Source organism: Ischnura elegans, chromosome 8 (genome assembly GCF_921293095.1).
Source record: "Ischnura elegans chromosome 8, ioIscEleg1.1, whole genome shotgun sequence".
Lineage (NCBI taxonomy): Eukaryota > Metazoa > Arthropoda > Insecta > Odonata > Coenagrionidae > Ischnura > Ischnura elegans.
Window position 1 is genome coordinate 11887044 of NC_060253.1, and position 19261 is coordinate 11906304.

The 19261-nt window shown below is 38.6% G+C and overlaps 1 protein-coding gene across 1 annotated transcript; it reads right to left on the minus strand.

Moving 5' to 3' along the window:
• Positions 1 to 2324: 2324 nt before the first annotated feature.
• Positions 2325 to 19132, minus strand: LOC124163366 (chromobox protein homolog 3). The gene is made up of 6 exons (XM_046540236.1): positions 18804 to 19132; positions 13038 to 13316; positions 12037 to 12243; positions 10910 to 11065; positions 6058 to 6167; positions 2325 to 3796 (listed from the first exon to the last, which is right to left on the minus strand). The coding sequence occupies exons 1-6, from the start codon at positions 19005 to 19007 to the stop codon at positions 3769 to 3771; spliced, it is 984 nt and encodes a 327-aa protein (XP_046396192.1). The 5' UTR covers positions 19008 to 19132; the 3' UTR covers positions 2325 to 3768.
• Between the last annotated feature and the right edge of the window lie 129 nt (positions 19133 to 19261).

Genomic DNA, 19261 nt, shown 5'->3' on the forward strand with positions numbered 1-19261 from the left:
AAGTTAACATTCAGAGGTCTTCCACCATATATGTCTTTCCAATCTTCTTGATTCAACAATACACAAAAATAATTCATATTATGCTCATTAAAGAACCTACATTGATTAAGGGTTTTTGATTGAGGATGCTCCTCATGTATATGAAAGATGGATACAATAGCTGAATGATCAGATATTGCTGGGTCAAATACTGAAGTATTAACATTAGATTCATTGTAATCAGTGAAAACGTTATCCAGTAGTGTCCCTGTGCCATTAGTAATCCTTGTTGGAGTATTTACCAGTGGTTTCATTTGATAGGACTGTAAAATTTGCAAAAATCTTCTTTTATCTTGTCCGTCCTTAAAAAGGTTACAGTTGAAGTCTCCTGCCAATATAACATTTGGTCTTGACAATTGACTTGTCAAGGTGTACAACAGATTATCTAAAATTTCTAGGAAACTATTAAAGCTACTAACAGGGGATCTATATACAGATAATACAATAAAATCATTACTTGCTACAGTGTACCTCACTGCTGCACATTCAAATATAAGTTCAGCATTTAGATTATGCACCAAATGCGACATATTAGAAAAAACTAATGTACTTTTTACAAAAATAACCACACCTCCATTACTATGATCTTTCCGACAATAAAAGTCACCAATCACATAGCCTGGTATTGATATAATTATATCTCTCATCCAATGTTCACTTAAACATATAAATTCTGGTTTCTCTGCCTCTGCTAGTGCTTCAAGCTCTGCTATTTTGTTACTCAGGCACTGAATGTTTAAAACCAGTAATTTAAACCCTGAGTGCGTCTTTTGCTGATTTGAGTCACAGAAAGCTAGTCAGGAAGACTTACCCTTAGGTTCGACTCTCATGTCAGTCGACTGTTGTCTTGGTCTTGTAAATTTGTTGATAATCACGCCAGAAGGCCAGAGAAGCGGATTAATCACCTGTTTAAAATCACTGTATTCAACGCCGAGTTTGAATGCACCATGTACACTTTTACCTTCTATTTTTTCACAAGAATCACACGTGACGTCAAACTTATTTTTTACATATTTTACCACTTCATCTTCAGTGGAATCGCTGGCCAAGCGGCCCACATATACGTACGTTATCATTTTCGCAGCTCGGAGACCTGCACCGTTGTTTTCAGTCGCACCTTTTCCAATACCAAAGAAGTTTCGTTTCTTTCTTCTGTGTTGCACTCGGGTATAGCCGTCGTCGTCTGATTCTCTTCGTGATTGTTCATGGTTTAGGCGCACTATTCCGCAGCTGGTTTGATCAACATGGGTCGTTTTTTCCTTTTTTGCCGAAGGCTTTGAGTCAGAAACAGTGTTTGCTCCAAACTCAGCCTCTTTTCCATCTCTTTGACGATGTTTTGCCGGCTTAGCTACGTCATGTGAGGCCTCTGTTACGTGATTTGCCACTTCAACAAAACTTAACTTTTTCACACGATTTTCATTCCCCGCGTGAAACTTAGGGTTATCCTTTAGATTGTTAATCTCTTCTTTTAATAATTCGATGTCGCACGCCATCTTGCTAAGTCGGTTTCCTTCAATAACGCGACATGAAAGACATTTCCAGAATAATCCGGAAATTTCCTCCAGAGCTCTCAAAGCAATTTCTTTCAGGCCCGTACACTTATAATGATAAAATTGCTTGCAATTTTCACAAGGAAGGGCTTTTTCACAATCCTTTAAATGGTTTTTACAAGCGTGACATTCAATGTTTACTTGACCGGCCGCCATGTTGAATACCTATATGTTACCAGTTAATTCCATTCTCAGTTAACAGTTAATTCCATTACGAATAATTTAATAGCAAAATATAACGCGGATATAGCATAGTTAAACAACACATGTTTAACTCTTCCGTTTGCTGAAATAGATTTTTGCAAAGGTATAATTAATCAAAATAAAGTTTTAACTTAATGTTTAAAATAATATTGAACCATAGCACAAATTACGAACAGATAACCGAGCCGTAAATTGACCGCAAACCTGAACCATCGCATCCTGTTCATCGAACGCAAATGTTCAACTTAACTCGAAATCAAAATGAACGCGAAATCCCAAATGAACAGCCACAGGAAACGAACGGCCTCCAAAAAAAGAAGGAATAACTGTTGGACCGAATACGCCGCACGTGTGCAGTGCAGTCATGAACAGTGAACAGCGAGTTTTAGAGAACTGTTCATTTTATAACAAGTTCATTACAATGAACAGTTCGTTTTGGCAGGTCGGTTCTTTTTGACCCACCTCTACCAGTCAGTATACGAAGCTGATACTAAAGGGATAGATAGGTCAGGAGAGAAATATGTAACAGGGTATTATGAAAACTGTACTTTATTTTCCATACACTGACATTTATTAATATGCCACGCACTACACTTTGGACAAGAAATGAATTCTGGATTCACTAACATTATTTGGCTACTTGTGTTATCCACAGAAATCCAATGTATGCTAATTCAGGCACAATAGATGTCGGATATAGCCACGAATGCACTTTTTGGCACTTATGGAGCTGCTTTTTGGCCGAAGATAGGTTGTACTTGCGCAATCGTATCATATTGCCTGAATGCAAACACAAGTGCACATTTATAGGATTCCTCAGTGAGTGAGGTTTTCCCAAGAGAAAACATGATGAGAGAAGACTCAAATCTTCAAAAAGAACTACATAATTCTTTGCAAGCTTTGAAGCAAAACTGAGCACAATTACATCCTATCATCGGTTACATCCTGGTAAAATAAATCAAGCATGAAATATTTCCTATAAACACAATCAACCAAGTACTCAGCACAGGAAACTCCACATATTTTGAGAAGAAACACAAATAAGTCCTTAAATCAATGTGAGATTTGTAAGAATACAAATATTCTAATAATAATAAAAATAATCTAATGATTAACAAATCATAATTCAAAATAAAAATATATCGATGAGCTTTCTGGAGGGCAGCAATATTTAACACTCCAGTGGCCACCCCATCAAAATTTTAATTAAAACAAATAATGAAAAATACACAATTTAAAATAAAAATTTACCTCTTTCAGCATACTTTCATTATCAAAATTGACTGAACGAAATTGATCAATCACAATTTTATTCAGAAGAACTAAAATATTTAAGCTTCCAGTGAAAAGGTATAATATCTAATCTGACGCTCATTTTTCCTGATATTTGAGGTGTGCATACCTAATAAGAATCACTATGTTCATGAGTTCTTGCTCTGCAAAATGTGAGCATTATTAATTTTGAAAGGCTCTCAGAATGAAATCAATGCAAAAAAATTCTTCTGTCACAGCACCGGGGCACAAAATGAGCCAATGAGAAAAGTTCTGATACATATGAAAGACTTAAGCACGAATTCTCTTCATATTTATGATAGGAATATGAATTCATCATTTTTTACACTCTTCACTCTTAACAATTACAATACATCAAGTGGTATGAGAAATTCTTTATGAACAGTTGCTTCACAAAAACTGTAAACCATTTGTGCATCACTTATTTGTACAGATTGGTGTAAAAACATTTTGTACTATGTATTTATGTTCGAAATGAAAAACCATACATCACCCAATACTGAGCAAAATAATCAATTATAATATCATCTTTATTTTTAGCAAACGCCTCTTCCATTGGGATAGCTAATGATTCAATGCACCATGAACTTTTTATCTTCAGCAATCAAATAATTCTGAACAACTGAAAAAAGCAACTGAACTTGAAAACTTATCCTCAGTCCTTAAAAACATCTCTTCTTCCTCACTCCAAGTAACTGTGATATTTTGGCCTGGAAGCAAATGAAAACAATTGACAAATTAGGAATCACTCAATCTGCTTCCCAACGGGAAGTTTGGTTGGAGTAGGTGAGGGTGGTGTTCCCACAAACTAAGCTATCGGTATATGCAGTTGACAATTTCAGACAGGGAGAGCTTTCCCTCGACCACCTTGTGCCTTGAGGATTTTTTGCTACATAGAAGACACTGCTAGCTCCTCAATTAGAATAAACTAGATAGGCTACCATGATAAGTGAAATAATGGGGAGTTCTGGACAATCACTCCACGGCACTCCAGCCTGAAGGCAGGATCTTACAACTAGGGGTGAGTTGATAATTAATGCTGACAAATTACTGTTAATGTTCCAGTTGATTATATATATTGAGTTGCCTGCTCCACCACACTCAATACTGTTCAAAGTCTGTAGGCAACTTTCTGAAATACAGTACACTACCGATTATCCTAATGGCTAATGATGGGGAGAGACGGCACGAATAATCGGAACACACGGATAATCCAAACTTTTACTTAACTGTCTTGTAATGTTCATAATTTACGTAAAACAAACAATATTTTAATATTTATGCAGTTACTTTGTTATTTAAGTGTGCTTCCCGGACTCACTGAGAGCTTTCTTTGCCAATTCGCGATCTTTTAGCGGCGATAACATGGTTGCACGTGTATCCTTGATCAAGGAGCGCGGTTGTGCACTGCGAGGCTTGGAAAACAGGAACATGGTGCTCCCATGAATGCAGCTAGTGGGTGATTGCTTCTATTTTACGAAAGGGATTCTAACAGAAATAAAAAGCCCAGTGTATCCTAGCATTAACATTGTGAGTCTGATAATTTTGCGTCCGATTTTCAAAAAAATAAAGATCATGGAAAAAATTAAGCGAGAGTGAAAATCATGCACGGATAATCCGCAACCCGGATTAGACCACAGCCGGATAATCGAGAGTCTGCTGTAATACAATAGTTGGCGCTGTATGTGAAAAACTGTGCAAAAGCCATAAATATTGTATGTAGGATTCTCTACTCCCACGATTCCATTGATTCCTGCCAGCCACCTTAAATGGAGGCGCTCCAGTTGCTACATACGATTTCCATTAATGGTGATGATTTATTTGCGGAAAATATAAATAAACTCTCTTTTCTCTTGAGAAAGTTAATAATCGTCCTTGACTACCAAGCCTTTATTAGCCACAAGCTGATTAAAAATTGAAAATACACTCCAATTCTGTCAGTAATAGATGCACAACCACCTACCTTGTACTAGTAGTACCATGACAAAAGTGAATAAACCCATTTTAAATTACATTCACAACTGCAGTATTTTAATTTTCAGTTGAAAGGCCATGTTTAAAGTTAATAAGAACTTTTAAGCATAACATGTTTCATCAGCATTTTTTCTGAACAGTTTATTTTATACAAGGTTTTCTATCATCGCTTCAACATATCATTTTCCTCAGTGGGCACTTATGCTCCAGCTATAACTGGGCATGCACTCAAATGAAAGTCTACAGATTTCACTTGGTATTCACCCCTGAGAAAATAGGTTCACTGGGAATAACTAACTTGAGTGTTATAAGACAACCTTTCTTGCAATAATATTCACCGCAACTTCTATCACTTTTGGTGTTTCCTCTGTTATAAGTTTCAACACTAAAATTGCACGTCAATTATTCAATTAATTTAAATAAACACTCAAGGAGTGGAATTGCTCATTTTAAAAAGTGATGAGTAAATATACTTCGTACACCTGTTTTCAGAGTAAATATTTTGCCGATTGCCAGAGAAATGGGTGACTGCTTCCATTCACTTTTCAGGTAACTAGTCATTCACTGCTCTGAGGAATTACAACTTGCCATCACCACTGCGTGCCCACCACAATAGGGACTTCTTGTCATAGCAATATTCATACATGCTAATCATAGCCCTTTTGATGGAACACTGTCAATTACTCATTATAACGCAGTTTGATAGCTACATACCATGCTCACTAAAACAAGCTTCCACTGTACTTTCCGAGCCATAGGCAAAGAAACACCAACATATCTCCTTATCTGATGTCTCTCAGTTACCACCACTCAAATGACCCAAAAATTAAACTTACCAATTGGACTGTTAGCAATTATTACGAGATGGTGGTAAACAATCAATCACAAAGTTAACAGTATAAGTAAGATGTGGTAAACCACAAACCATTCCTTTTAAATGACCTCACAGTAAAATCAGCAACTGCCCACTTGCTGTACTCAATTTGGTAAAACCTACCGATTTTGAGTCTGGGGTCGTAGACTGTGACGTGTTTTTTTTGTATTATAAGTGAGCCTATCAGTCATCACAGGGTTTGTTCTCAGTTCACGGATGGTGGCATTCTTGGCCTAAATGAAAAAGAAATACGACAGATATTAGAAATAGAAATGGACTCATAAAAAACACACACAATTTTTAAATTCGTAAGATGAATCTCAATAACAAACTGTACACTGAATAAATCTTAGTCCTTATCATTTTGTATGTAAGAATCTACTAGTTACTGAGGATATGAAAAGGGAAATTTTTGAAATATCACATTTCAATGGTATTAAACTAATATTCAATGTTAAATTATGCCAAATACATATTCATTTTGAATCTGCAGCCAAATTTTTTAATGACATGAAGAGTCATGTTTTGGTGCATTAACGCTGCAAACACAATGGTACTACATACTTTGTTTACTTTATTAAAAATAGCATTCAATCTGGAGCTGATAAAACAGAATCCCCAATATTCCTGTTGAGGGTTCATAACTATTTTGGCCACTGTGGCATGTTTTTTCCCTGTGTATTAATGGAGACTGATAGGGGAAGACGGCATGTGCAACCTCACATGCGACACAGCAAGGCTGTGTGGAGACATACACTCAGAGCGACACAGTTCCTGGCCAAATACCATCTTCAAACACAGTGACGTTTCATGAAGACTAACTATATGAAAAAAGCTTGGACTAACAAGAGGTAAACCTAAGCGAATTAATCCACAATCGCACACAAAGAAGGAATTTCTAACTGGCAAAAATATGATTTGCCTTATCCTGGATTCAAAACTGAATTCCATAATTTAGTGCTGTGTATTCTAACCACTCCATTTATATATATTCTTTCCATAATTAATAGATTTATTTCTAGGTTAATTAAACTTCAAATGTTGATTTAATAAATTTGACAAATGATGATGATCTGCTTCCATCGTCTAAAGAGGATTTGAACTATGCTTCTACTCTCAGAGTCCATAGGCGCTTAGAAGTTCTTCCTTTGACAAGTACACCCATGTCTCGTATAGCGCAAGGGATACGTTCCTTGGGGTCTTTGCGCTATACGAATTTGCGTTATACGAGAGCGTTTTAACATAGGGAAGATAGGGATGCGTTCCTGGTAGCATAGGTCTTGGGTATTGAATTTCCTCTATAACATATATATTTATTTATTTATTTCATACACCACCGAAAACAGCACTGTTCGGCCTTTACATCGGGGCTGATAATATTTAACAATCACATAACAATTCCCATAAATAGCCTTAGAAAACATTATTTATATAAATATTTATAGTTTAAAACATCTTTAAAGATAGTAAGCATGCATTTGAAGACTTTTATTCACATTAAAAAAAATTCTTATGTGCTTTTGAAATTCCGTCCTGTCGTGCGGGTGGGCTAACATCTGCTATCTCAGGGGTTCGTAATGCATTGCCGGCAGTTGATGATTTTTCAAACCAGTCGAAAAACAACTATTGTGTCACCCAGGCCCTTTTGTCGCTCATTGAAATGACAGGCAAATGCTACTTTGAATGACATTTCATAGCTAGCGGAGTTTATGAATGATAAATCATTTTAATTTGAAGTCCTCCGAGTCATTAGCAGCTACGTGAAACAGTTTTTAAATGCCTTGAAACCTGACCCAGGTTTTCCTTCCCTGAAAATGAATGAATGAGAATGCATTCTTTTCCAAAAGAATATCGTCTCGTCAACACTAAAAACTAGTTGAGGGGGAAAGGAGCCACTTTCAATCACAGCTTGGAGTTCATAAGAAAATGTTGTGGTGACTGCGCTATCAACACTTGCAGATTCACCTGATATCGCCGCATTGAAAATACCAGCTTGCCGTTTAAATTCTGGAACCAACTGCAGCTTTCACTAAATGTCTCGGAGCGATTACCACTCTCGTCTTTTTGTACTGATTCACTATGAACTTTCCGTATGTGTAGACCGCTTGGTTGAAGTTGGTGCGGCTGAGGTCACTGATGTTTTAACTTTGTCTTTATTCAGAAAAAGGCATCGTGAGTTTAAACTTCCGCGCAATATCGCTTTGGCGTTATCCATTTTCAAAGCAATTGACCTATATCAATTTCTCTTCTTGGTTTATGGTTTTTCTTGATAAATTCTTGATTTTTCTACCCGCATTCCTATTTTTTGTCATTTTCTCTTGGTTTTTACTCTGCATGGCTCTATCGAAATGACCTTCTACTGCTGAACTGTATTCTTGAGACGCAGAGGGCCTACGACTGCGGGGAGGAAAGGAAGCTATTGTGTTTGAGACTCTATAGCGGACCCTCTTATATGTTGATGCTATTCATGCGCAACTCGGCCACCATTTCTCCCCCGTGAATACCGATGACCTAGAAGGCTTAAGCGTAGACCCTCTACCTGGAAGTCAATCGCCCGATAACCTATGATGGCAAAAATTACGTCTCAACCAGTATTGCTTAAAAAAAACTCATTTCCACTAGCCCCACGCTTAATTAATGATCTAAATGAACTCATTCTGTTAAGGAGACGAGATAAATTACTTCAGTAGGCCGGCTATCTGGACCCAATGACGAGTAATACTTTTGGCCATTGCACAGCAATGAATTTTGATATATATATAAACAAAAAAGAAGATTTGAGGCAAGAAATAATATTAATATGCGTAAATTGATAGAAATTACGTGTGTACTTAGCGCAAGTTCACGTTTTATCACGAGAGCGTTTAAGATTTTTGATTAGGCTACACTGCGTTGCAATGTTTCCCTGAGGAACGAATTTGCGCTATATCGAAATTGCGCTATAAGAGACATGGGTGTACCGAATAAGCGTGTGTAAGAGGCCCACCTTTTTTTCCCAGAAATTGCAGCCGAAAATGAGGGTGCGCCTCTTACACAAACTTCTTATCTTCCCCCCCGACCCCTGACCGGTAGCAAGTCCAAGGGGAACTGAGTGGCCTTGGTTTACAGCGTGAGTCAGTCATCTGAAACCCTAGGTCAAAAACAAGTGGCAGGCAGGGGAGTTTCTCCCTTAGTGACTTATTTTAAAAATGATATGGTATGCTTTTCTTGCTCGTAAGCATTGTGCTGTCACGTCGGTACCTCAGATGTGAACATGGAAAAGATCGCAGGGTTTTTCGCTCCAGAGGGTGTGCTAAATTTACTGGTACGAGTGGGCATTCTGTGGCATTTACACTGCATATAGTAATCGCTTATCAAACGTAGAGAAACACGTAGTTTTGAAGGACATACCTGGTTAATAGTCAACATCTGTCTTGCCGAGTAATTTCCATTACGCTGAGGACCTGATTTTCCAAAAATCATCTTCAGACGCTAATATGAGGATTATTGCAACTGAAAATTATATTGGTATCAAAACCTGCGCTTTAAAAAATTCGAACGAGTGTGTTCATTGTTGGACTAAATTGTGGATGGAAGAAATCGGAAATGCTTACAAGTGAAGTGTGCTGAAGGAGAGGTTGAGGAGCAAGCTCCCTCCCCTCCGTATTTCAAGCTACGAGGCTATGAGCGAAGGAGCAAGGGAAGAACACGTCCGATCTTGAATGTGACGTCGCTGCCTTCAAAGCGAAGGGGCGAAGGCGCAGCAATGTGACATACGCAGTTTGCGTTGCCTGAATTTTCCAGTCCGTCTCGTCTTGTTTGAATGTGCTTATGCTACGCTTGTTTCTTCCAAAATTGTGCTGTTTGGACTATGTAGAATATTAGTAGCCTTGCTTTAACTATAAATCTTTGTGTCAATCAATTAGAGCTTAAAAAAACTTAAATGCTGTCAGATATACATCGTGTTAGGTCTCATTCTTTTTAGAACCTCATGCGTATCATACAATTGCTGAAAGATATTGAGATATCTTAAAGCTCAGTAGGTGACTCACCTAGCATTTGGCCTCTATAAACTAGGAGAATTGAACCTGGTTAACCGAAAAAGGTCAGTTATTGAGATGGGGTAGGGATGAAACACGTTTCCATTGTTCCCCTGTAACTTGATATTTTCCCATTGGGTCTTGGAAAGGAAAAAAAAACGGCAGAGGCATTAGCTGATGGAGGCCGAGTGTAGTTCCGTTAAATCTACGACGTGGTTATTATCCTATGACACTGAGATTGCCCCGATTGTTGTCCAATCTCTTGGAAAGGTTCATGCTATGTGCCTGTCATGTTTTGCCTTAAAATTTTCTACGGCTGCAATTCTATTGCAATAATCCTGCGAGAGCTTTTAAAAAAAATTGTTTGTGAGTAGGACAAGCATCGCAGAGCACCAGCATATGCGAAGAGAGGATCGGAACTCTTTCTACTCCCTCTTATGCCACTATTACATCCGCAGTTATCAAAATTTCCTCTTTCAATTAGTATTGAAAGAGAAAATTTCGATAACTGTCGAAATTCCAGGCATACGTCTCCAACACTGCGCGATAGGATAAAAAAAATGCAGCAAATTTTTTTTTCTTTATAGCTTCGATGCTCAAAACAGGGGTGCGCCTGTTACACATACTTGTACGGTACATGTCATAATATCTTTTACTCCTCTATTTATTTTTATTGCCCTTCAGTAGCCGCCAGGAACCCTCAGTAGCCTATTTCAGCTTATTTGCGCAGTTTAAGGGTTAAAACTGTACAGCTGAGCTGCCATGAAATTATGCTTGGGCTTATTTACAAAACGTTCACTGAGGATATTGATACTTTTTTCAAAATGAACATTTTATGAGCAATAATTTTGGCATAATAAGCTCAGAATGATGAATTATCATTGCATTTTATCACAAATTCATGTTTTTCACATTTTATTGCTGTTGAGATACACTGGTCCATCCCTGCTAATTACCTTTTCGACTTTAGTCATAAACTTGGCGATGAGATCTGGGCAACTAAGGTTCTCTTCAGGTTCCCATGTATCATCCTTGGACGAAAATCCCTTCCACCGAATTAAAAACTCCCGTGCACCACTTTTCTTGAATCTCACTTCAATGACTTTCTCCACCTGAATAAATAAAATAGAAATTTTACTTTAACTTTTCCATTAACAATTCCATCAACTTTTGAAATTACAAAGAATATGGACACAAATGCATTTAATTCCAAAACCTGCACTATATATTTAATCCAATAATAATCAAAAAAGGTGAGATATTTCCCTCTGAATGTGGCTGCTTAGCATACACATAGCAGCTCCATGTGAGAGCTTGATCATTTCTCAGAGTGGCCTTATAAGCCCCCACTTGCCTGAGAACTTATCACTGATAGGCAGGAGCTAAGAGAGAGGAGAGGGTTAGCCAAGAAGACCAACCATGGGACTTCTACAAATTGGCTGCTGTTAACATGATTAGGCATAGTGGCATGCTGATAGCTAGCCATATAGGTATATCCCAACCAAATACACCAATTACATTGCCAACATGGAAACATTTCAACTTCCTCAAGCAATGCCGCAATAATAGGACTCCCAGATGCAACATTACTTTTCATCTGCGCTTAGCTTCACGGTGGTCTAAATGCTTGGATATAAGGAAAAGAGCGGACGATTACGTCAATAACTTGTAGATGAGACAGCAAGGTTTCATTCTGGTGCCTTTCCTTGGTGGAAAGCATCTGAAATGAGCTCACGACCAGTCTGCCACGCACATCAGGGTCTAAGAGTTGAGTGGGGGTTTATCCTGGGAGTAATGAATCACAGGTGACTCATCACAGCATTAGCACAAATATAAGCACTAGCTATAGATGGATTATTTTACAGTGGTTTTCCAATTCGACAAACCAACTTTATAAAATCGCTTGCAAAAGCAGTACCCTCAGTAGTCATAACACATATTAGCAGACTTCTACTGTGTGCATCAGTTTATAATAAGGATGATACATGAGGTGCACTGTCCATATTTATGGATTCACAATATGCAGTAGTGGTCAGAATTACATGTAAGGGGGTGGTTCAACCAACATAAAGTCAAGACTAACCTCATATTCCTCACTATCACTATCCACACTGATTGGCGTTGGCAAATTCCTTTTCTCCTTCTGTCTCCTTAAGAAATCCTGTAAGATCTCAGGACAACTCAATTCATTTTCACTGACCCAACTGTCATCTTCACTGGAAAACCCTTTCCAATGCACTTTATACTTTCTCTTATTTTTTACCGTTCTCACTGCCAATATTGATTCCACCTAGAAATAAATGCAAAATTGATCATCACCAAGAACAAAGTGTTACAAAGAAAAGAACACTCACCATAAAGCAAATTACAGCTCTAATTAAATGTAGCTTAAAACCATTTCAGTTCTAGAAACAACCAATGAGATTAATTTTGTGCTTTTATTGAATTTTTAACAGTTGACAATATGATTCTAGGTACATTAATTAACATCATTATAGGGAGAGTAGTCAATGTGGTTTTTGTTGCATGCCATAAGCACTTGTGCTCCTATTCATATGTGTACCCTTATTCTTAGAGTGTGTAGAGCTGTGACATCATCCTATCTTGGGCTCCCTGCAAAGGGCCATTCCCCAATACATAAAATTATTATGGACATTATCTTGAAACTTTGAGGCAAGTGTTGAACGTGAGTTCCGCAATGGGAAAATTGCAAATGACAGGCCCTCACAGTAGAAATGGTCTTCCTTGCTTCTGAGCCTGCCTTCTCCATTTTTCCCCTGAATGACCACTACCAACCATGAAAGTGACCATTCGATGGTTTGAAAATTTTTAACCTGGGCTGGGTTGAGAGAATGCCTTTGTGTTTCTTTTGCGTGAGGTGGGCTAATTTTGATTTACATAGGATAAGTATTGATGATTTCTGGGAAAGAAAAATGTAAATATGAAGAGGTTATCGCCGAGGACAGCTGATTCAAACCAATCTTCGGATTGTTGACTCATGATGACAGGCCAAGTCTCAAACCCCACCCCCTGAATATGACTTTGGCTATCACTCAAATACATATATACATTCACTCAGCTCACCTCGTATCCTCTTCCAACCTTAGCACGCGCCTTTTGCACCTTTACAACTGTCTCAGGTGGCTGGACAGGTGGAGGATGACTCTTCCTTGGCCTGGGAGTCGGCTTTTCCTCTGTCTCCTCTGCCTTCTCATCTCCTTTGGCATTCTCAAATGCCTCAATCAACTCGGGATTTATTTCATCAGGATATTCCCAAGTATCTTCTTTTGCAGAGAAGTTCTTCCACCGCACTTTATACTGCACCTTTTTCCTGTTGATACGTGAATCTACCACCTTTTCGGGCTGTCCAATGAAAATTTCATATGAAGTTAATAATAATAACACTTTTACTAACAATTTAACACAATACAGTGCAATAGTTTTCGTCAATATATGCTACATCTAAAAGGTACAATTCAGAGTATTGCTCTCCAAAAATTCATTCAATGAATAGAAAGCTTGCCTCAATATCCATGAGTGAAGAGCATTAAGGATAGGTATTGTGCAATTTCTGGCATCTTGGGCTAGCGATTAAACAGGCAAAGCATAACATGGTAACAGCTTACATAGAGAGTGTTTTGTGGTTGACAGCCTACATTGAGGCCTACTCAAATAATTTTTGAACCTCACATTAAGATGGTGGACGTCAGTACAAGTTTTATGCCAGTCAAGGTTCACTTTTATATTAATTAGACATTTAAGTAGATATTGATCATGCAAATTCATAATCCCTAGCTCCTTTAATAATGGTTTGCAATGTTCCCTACCATTCGAATTCGTAACTATCCCGCTCTCTTCCGTAACATGAATAGCTCATCAACTGAGGAAGAATTGCCCCAAACCTCTACGCCGTAGTTAAGATGGAAATTAAAAATGGCCAAGTAAACTGCACGAAGATACTCGGTAGGAATAAGGTTTTTCAGTTCACTTAGTATGTATATGGCTTTTGACATTTTAACTGTAGTATGGGATATAAGACCATACCAAAGTAATCTGCAGTCAAGGTCAAAACCTAGTACATATCTTCAAGATTCTGGTGTGGTACACTTTACAGGGTTGGGCTTAAGGAGAATACCATCCGTTGGGTTTTATTTGCATTGAGGGCACGTCCATTAGCTGAGAACCATTCTTCAGCCACTGAAAGTATTTTGTCTGAAGGGTTGGCAGAGACATTAGGATAATGTATCAGAGTATTGTTGTCAGCATATATGTAAATACGGAAGCGCAAGGCAAATGGAGTGGGAGATCATTTATTAGAATCAAAAAATATAAGTGGTCCTAGGACTGATCCTTGAGGTACACCATGTGTTATGTCACCTGTTTTGAGACGGTGGAGTTCTCTCCTTATCATGACTGCTGAACTGAGCCCCAAGAGACTTCCGTCCCATCTGTACAGAACATTTTTGCAGGATATTTGTTAAGAAGGGTCTCACAGAAGGGCACTAGCCATGTCCATCATTCACCCTGAAGACGATGGCAGAGAAGGCCTTTGAAACGTTGGCAGCATGTCCATCCTTACCTGGCTGATTTCCCGTGAAGACTTTATCGACAACATTCGCCGAGAAAACACCAAATCCTTCTTCAAGATAAATGTATAATAAGGACAGTTTTCTACTATGTTTCTTACAAATGACATCTAGTACTGCATCAATGTTTATTTTTGACACAATGTCCTTATGAATATGAATTTAAACCAGCCCAAACAATTTTATGTCATTCCGCTGCAAAGATTTTTTAAATCAGCATCAGGTGGTGAAAGATTGCAAAGCTCAGGGTTTAGCTGTTTGCACATGTATTGCCATCATCTGGTGGAGGGGGGGGGGTAAGTCATACCCCACTCCCTAAATCTGCCTACAAACAATTATAACCACACCAAACTTAGATAGTGTAACTAAAATTTGCTCTTATTGTTCACAGAAAATATCAAAATAAGTGCATAAAAATCTGTACCACCATGCTTTGCCTTCATTCTAAAGACGGATGACACCATCCTATAACCCTTGATATTCAAGTAATGACATTCCTCACTTTTGAGCCAATGTTCAGTAATACAAAGAAATTCATAAGGGCCCTTAGTTTCATGCATAGGTATTGAACGTATAAACACAAGATTGAGGAAAGACCATTGAGCTCCTGTACAGTGACAAAACTGTTATTAGGGTTACATATATCAGACAGCTGATAAGAAACATATGAGTCTATTTGTTCGCGATTTACAACTTCAGTTTGAACAGGTGAAACTGGAACAAAACTTAACTTGGTGCTGAGTTGCTTTGGAGAAAGCGAAAAGAATACCTCAAACCAATGATGACCTACCTAAATTGTTTTACCGATTTTTTTTATACAAGCCTTAGGAAGACTGCTTTGCCAATACCAATTCTACACCAGAGCAGCTTTTGATCACCTGAGGAGGCGACAGCTAACACCAGTACTAACAATTTTATGTTACTAACACTAATGATTAACATTTGACAAACTGCAAGTACACAAAGTCAAAGCATAAAATTCAAGGTTTTTGGCATTAATGTCATAAAAAATAACAAATAATACTGTGACTTCTGTGAAAACCAATTATAATTTCCTCGTGTCTCACCTTATGTATCCTAATGTATTTTCTGACATTTACACCCTGGTGGAGAGAGGCATGAGATGGATGGACCATGTTCCGACAAGAGAGAGAGGATGTCGAGAATGGGAATGCATAGGAAGAGGGAACTGCAAAGGAGGAAAAAAAGTGGAAACCAAAGGCCAGCACTTTAAAGACACCAGATGTCGACACCTCAATAGGAGGTGGCAGGAGAAATGGGAGCACAGCTGGAACGGGCACGCAACAGGAAAGCCAAAGGCTCCTATGGTGACTGGGACCGACAGACATTCCAGGAGTGCTCAAATAGGCAGTAGGAGAAATAAAAGCAGTGGGAGAGGATGTAAGCAAAGTGGATGGCCTATGCAGGTGACTGGAAGGCATTCCAGGAGGACGAGGAGGGAGCTCCCCACAGCGGGTATAAAAACCATCCTAAGAGAGGGCACCTAACCTCGGCTCAGGCAAAGTCTTCCAACACCACTGGACAGCAAACTAGAAGCAACAGTGGGTGACATAGAAAACCTATACAAAATCCTGGCCACTTCCACGTAAGAGTGATGACAATTTTCAGAGATGTGGGGGAGCAAAAGTGATTTGGAGGAAAAGCCAAACACCTGGAAATGGTGGGAAGACACACCCACGGTCGATGGCCACACCCAACACCCACACCATTCTTCAAAATTTGCCGATAGATGATGAGAGATACTTTGCCGAACGTATAGGCATAGGAGTTCGTTTTACCCCAAGCAATAGAGCACCAAATAAATGCTAGGCAGAAGTTTTATTTGCATTTCCTTTCTAGGCTGTAGCCCTCGCATGTAGCCCTGCTGCACTAGGCCAGCGCTAAATGTTTTCAAAATGATCCGATTTCAAAATGCGTGGTCTCAAAATGTGCGAAATGTTGATTAAGAAGATATAACATAGTTTCAGGTTCGTAAGACATCGGATAGCCATGCCCAAGGCACCAATGCTGTTGCTTAATGCAGTTATTTTGAACCCCCCCCGAATTTTGAAAAAATCATTTTGAAAAAATGAGTGCCGGCCTAATGCCGCATGTCTTCTGAGGCAGCTTGTGAAGTAGTATGTAGACAAACCTCTTGTCTTTTAATGCTCTCCTGGCTGGCCCACTCTCATTCAGGGTATACAATGATTTGATCCATGGGTTTTTCTTATTTATTGGAAAATCCACCAAAATCGTTGTCACATTAATTGCTGATGCCAGGTTTCGCTAATAGTGGGCCCTTTCCGCTGTTTCTATAGCTGCGAGGGTATTCCCCATCCCTCCCTTCTGACCCAATCCATAGCTCAGAGGCGTCGTTGGGCTCCTATTGCGGCGGCATTTCTTTCCTTTTTTCCCTCCCTTCCACACCCCTCTCCGGGAGCGCAGGCATATCAGTTGTAGTACCGGGTCCCAGCCCCGGTGTGTTGTAAACCTAAGAGGACCCCCCCGCCCCCTTGGGTCCAACCATTGCCCATAAGGATTGCTTCTAATAATTGTGTGCTTGCTCTGACTTTGTGGAACTTCAGTTTCATGTCTATTCCACTTATGATCCAACCAATTTCAGATGATTTAGTAAATAGTTGGACATTTTCGATAGAGTAAAACACTCACTCATATACCGGGCTGACCATAGGGTGTGCAACAGAGCATCTTAGCTTTAGGGATCCCTGTGGGTCAGTCAAACGTGAATTTCAAAAGAATTAAGGCTATTGTTGCAATGCTGCACCTATCAAATAAATGGACAATTAACCATAGAAGTTGCATAGACCCCCACTTGATGATTGATGCATATCACATTTATATAATTGATCCAAAGAAAGTGACCCAAAAAAGTAGTAGCTATACATGAAATGAAGGTGAAAACTGGTAAATTACACTAAGCGCATATGGATGGATTTCTAATGATAGCAATTGAGAAAATTAAAAAGAAAAACATAATTGCAGGAATTGATTGTTTGAGGCGTAACTTGGTGAAAGCGATTCATAATTAAATTAAAAAAGAAGAACTTGTGCTTTCACATTAATATTTATTCACGACCATGGTTTCAACATTAGACGTCATCACCTGATAAATGGTCGTCGTGAATAAATATTAATGTGAAAGTACAAAGTTCTTCTTTTTAATTTAATAATAGCAGAAGGTAGCATTCTAATCAACAATGAATTACTGGAATCCAAAGTTCTTAAAATGCACGAGTTACTTATTTCTGTACCCAAATACAAGCTTTAAGAAATTTCTAAATTTGTCTAAAAAATAAGCATGGAAGGGATTCCTTTCATTACTTATGTATTAATAAAGGAGATAAAATACTAGGAACTATTTATATTAAACCGTGACGGTCCGATTTTTAAAGTAATGATATCAGCTAAAATCTTTTAACTTATAGCATTTTAAAGACAACCTCCCCAGAAAATTTCTACACAAAATTAATTACCCCCCTTTGTGAAAAATAATACGTTTTTAGCATACTTCATTCCAATGTTCACTCTGCTGCCTTTGTGAATACCTACCGTTTTGCAAATCACAAATTAAATGATTCATTTCACCCACGGACAATCTAGGGTATCATTACTAAGCATTGTCAAAAATTAACCTTGGAAATTATATGGAACGAAGAGAATTTACCGAACGAAACTTAAAATCCAGCAAAACAGAATAATCCACCTAAATTTAAAAATACAAGTAACTGGAGAATATTTTAAGGGGTATAGAAATCGATAAGGCTGCAGAGGTGTGTGTTTACTGTGTTTAACCGAAAGAGACTATGAGCGTCAATAAGCTGAAAAGACAAAGCGCGAAAACAAATGTAAACACAAGTGACAAGAGGTGAGAAGTGACTCATTCTTCAACCTGCTTTGAAAACAAACGATATTAGACGTCGTTTGCTTGCGTCAGTGGAGGCGGGGATCAGTCGCCTGCCAAGCCTAAGGCCGTGGATTCGAGTCCTGCCTTGGGAGGTTTTAAATGTTTCGTCTAAAATAAAATTATAGGAATCGGGGGAACCTGTTGGCTTTACCGAAAATATTATTATTAAATGCAATCAAACGATTAACATATCTATATGATATTCATGGAGACCCGAAGAAATACCGCTATTCTCGAGAAAACAAAACAAGCCACTGGAAGATTGGGCGGGCGGAGGTAAGATTCCGAACCAACATTTTCCTACGCTTAATGTTATTGGAAAGAGAATATTTGATTTACCTCTCTACACAGCGGCTCGTCGTCATCGCGTTTTATTCTTTTGGCTGGAGTTTCCTTTTCATTATAACTTCTACTCTTCCTTGTTTTCAATGGTCTTGTACTCTCAGGAACAACCGGGCTTGTTTCGGTAGCATCTCCATTTTCCTGCTTCACTTCAGAATTTGATTCCGAAATTTTCCTCTTATTTTTCGCTAGTCGTCTCATCTTCACTGTCACTCAAACACCAACAACTATTTCTTAAAGTAAATAATTGAAATGTAATGAAGGTAATGAATGATAACGCACCGAGAGGACGCAAAATTCTTTCAGAACCACCAACGCCACCTGGCTGACGCTACCGTCAAGCAGGACGCCCGCCCGCGCTAGGATGCCAGCCACATGCGCGCGCGAAACTAGTACCGCGAGGTTTAAAATCAGATTAACGAACTCGCACCAAAATCACTTTTAGAGATTAAATT

Bases quoted from the DNA above. Each gene is read 5' to 3' on its own strand.
- LOC124163366 (XM_046540236.1), bottom strand. From the start codon at position 19,007: ATGAGACGACTAGCGAAAAATAAGAGGAAAATTTCGGAATCAAATTCT. The intron at 12,244-13,037 runs GTGAGCTGAGTG...ATTTATTTCTAG, and splicing joins AGGTTGGAAGAGGATACGAG to GTGGAATCAATATTGGCAGT. The intron at 3,797-6,057 runs GTAGGTTTTACC...ATTTGCTTCCAG, and splicing joins CGACCCCAGACTCAAAATCG to GCCAAAATATCACAGTTACT.